The 2,338-nt window shown below is 43.3% G+C and overlaps 1 protein-coding gene across 1 annotated transcript in view; it reads left to right on the top strand.

The window, feature by feature from the left end:
- Nucleotides 1-2,338, top strand: part of mast1b (microtubule associated serine/threonine kinase 1b) — a 36,025-nt gene that overhangs the window by 14,186 nt on the left and 19,501 nt on the right. Inside the window, exons 5-6 of the mRNA XM_008292276.1 lie at nucleotides 982-1,057; nucleotides 1,840-2,049. Coding sequence (XP_008290498.1) covers nucleotides 982-1,057; nucleotides 1,840-2,049 — 286 coding nt within the window. The remainder of the gene's footprint in view (nucleotides 1-981; nucleotides 1,058-1,839; nucleotides 2,050-2,338) is intronic.

Here is a 2,338-nt window from a genome sequence, read left to right as displayed (position 1 = left end):
AGACTTTCAAGTTCTGATTGATCAGGCCGATCAAGTCGATCTTAAACGAGCTCCGGCCCGGAGAAGGCTGCGTGTTTGTGGTGCTTGTTTAAACATGTTGTTTTGTTTGCATGATGGAATTTTAACTCATATTTGTGGAGGCAGTAGTGAACTTTGATGATTCTCAGAAATGTCCTTGAGTCCAAAATCTTGCTTTCTGAGAAACCCCACAATCACAGCCAGTCAAAACTGTTTTTGGCCCTTGTACCTTGATTACACCCATCCATCCATCATCTCTACACCTTAATCCTCGCTAGGGTCATGGGGGGCTGGAGTCTATCCCAGCTGACTCAAGGTGAAGGCAGGTTCACCTGGACAGGTAACCAGTCTATCACAGGACTACACTTAGAGACAGACAACCTGCTCCACCTTCCAGCCCCTATATATAAATAAATAATATTGTCCAGGTGAACCTGCCTTCACCCTGAGTCAGCTGGGATAGACTCCAGCCCCCCATGACCCTAGTGAGGATTAGGGGATGTATAGATGATGGATGGATGAATATATTTGCCCACATAGTCTTTCACAGGGCGATGTAATCATCTCCATCTTATTTCTGAAAGACTTTCTGGGATGCTCTTTTTTAATCATGCTACGGACATGTTGCTAGTAAACAGATGTGATGTTCTACCAGCTGTTTTTAGTATTACACAGCTTTCCCAGTCTTTTGTTGCCTTTGTCACATGTTTTGTGAAGCAGGCTGCTGGCATCAAATTCAAAATGTGCACATATTTCTCAAAAAAACATTCTCAGGTGCAACATTTAATATGTTTTGTTTGCCTTTTTCACAGCGTCCCAACATTTTAGGAACATTTTCTGTTTTTGTTGGTTCAAGAACAAATCAGATCCACAGTTTAGACACGTCACCGCTACAGTGGACACATGGCTGCTTGCAGTTTTAGTTTAATAAACCCACATCTTTCTCCTTCTTTGACCCTCCAGCCCAGGACGCTCTTCCTCCTGCTACGATAATGAGATCGTCATGATGAACCATGTGTACAAAGAGCGCTTTCCAAAGGTAAGATGCACTCACACACTAATACACATGCAGAGCTGCTCCATGATAAGCATCATCTTCTGTGAAAGTACATTCAGCTGTAAGCCTGAGCTTAAGCCTGCAGCATTTCCAATTTTTCAATAGCTATAACTAATCCCTTCAATTCAGAGATCAAAAATTACATAAATAAAGAGATATAATTTATGATTAAGCACGTTTTGAGATTTGTGCATGCAACTGTTTCATATCATACATCCAAACACAGTGAAAAAGAGGAGCCACGGGGGCTGCTAAACCATAGCAAACACGATTATGTGACGCTGCCAAGCCCTGTTCAGCATGTCAGAGGGAATATTAAGTTTATTCACTGCACTTACCAATACTGCCACAGCTATGAACTGTTAAATAAAGCCTCGTTTTTCTCTCTGTCACTCTCTCTGAGCTTGCTTTAAAAGGAAATGGGCTGAACAGTGATAAAAATCAAGCTATAGGAAGTTGGGTATTATAGTTTGGAGTTCATCTGAGGTAAAAGCACTTTGGGTTTGTTCCTACACGAGTCCACCGGGGGAAAAAAAAAAGACATTGTGTTGGAAGTCGGTGTAAAACGGCAGAGCCACACTGTCTGAATCACAAATGAAACAGCTCACTGAGCTCTCTGTGGCACATAGCTCTGGCTCTTCCAAAGAAATTGAATCCTTTTCTAAACCTAATCTCTGTCATTTCTTGCTCTGCTCCTCGCTCTCCCCCATTTTCTCCTTTTCTGTCCCGTCCTCTCATGTCGTCCACCCTTTGTCCCGCACCAGGCCACGGCGCAGATGGAAGGGAGGCTGGCCGAGTTCATCCACGCTTTCTCGCCGGAAAATGTTCTTCCGCTGGCCGACGGAGTTCTCAGTTTCATCCACCACCAGATAGCCGAGCTGTCCAGGGACTGTCTGGCCAAAGCCCGCGAGGGTCTCATCACCTCGGTCTACTTCTTCGAGCTGCAGGAGAATCTGGAGAAGCTGCTTCATGATGTGAGTTCAAATGATGAATCGTGCCAACAGTTCATATAAGAGAAATGAAAGTGCTGGAAAACTTATAATGACGCTCATAGTCTGGCCAGGTTTGTATCAAATAAATCATGTGTTTGATCAGATTCTGACCTGAATAAACATTTCATGGTGGATTTTTTACCAAGACTGAATATGGATGCTGTTTCCAGCTCTCCTAACAAATACATCCATAAGTTCTGTCACTGTTTTGCTTCACAGCTCTTATCATCCTTATTTTCAGCCACAACAGGAAACTGTTTCCAGAAAACAC

The sequence above is a fragment of the Stegastes partitus genome, unplaced genomic scaffold (assembly GCF_000690725.1).
Source record: "Stegastes partitus isolate 25-593 unplaced genomic scaffold, Stegastes_partitus-1.0.2 Scaffold798, whole genome shotgun sequence".
Lineage (NCBI taxonomy): Eukaryota > Metazoa > Chordata > Actinopteri > Pomacentridae > Stegastes > Stegastes partitus.
This window is presented reverse-complemented; position numbering and strand designations above follow the sequence as displayed.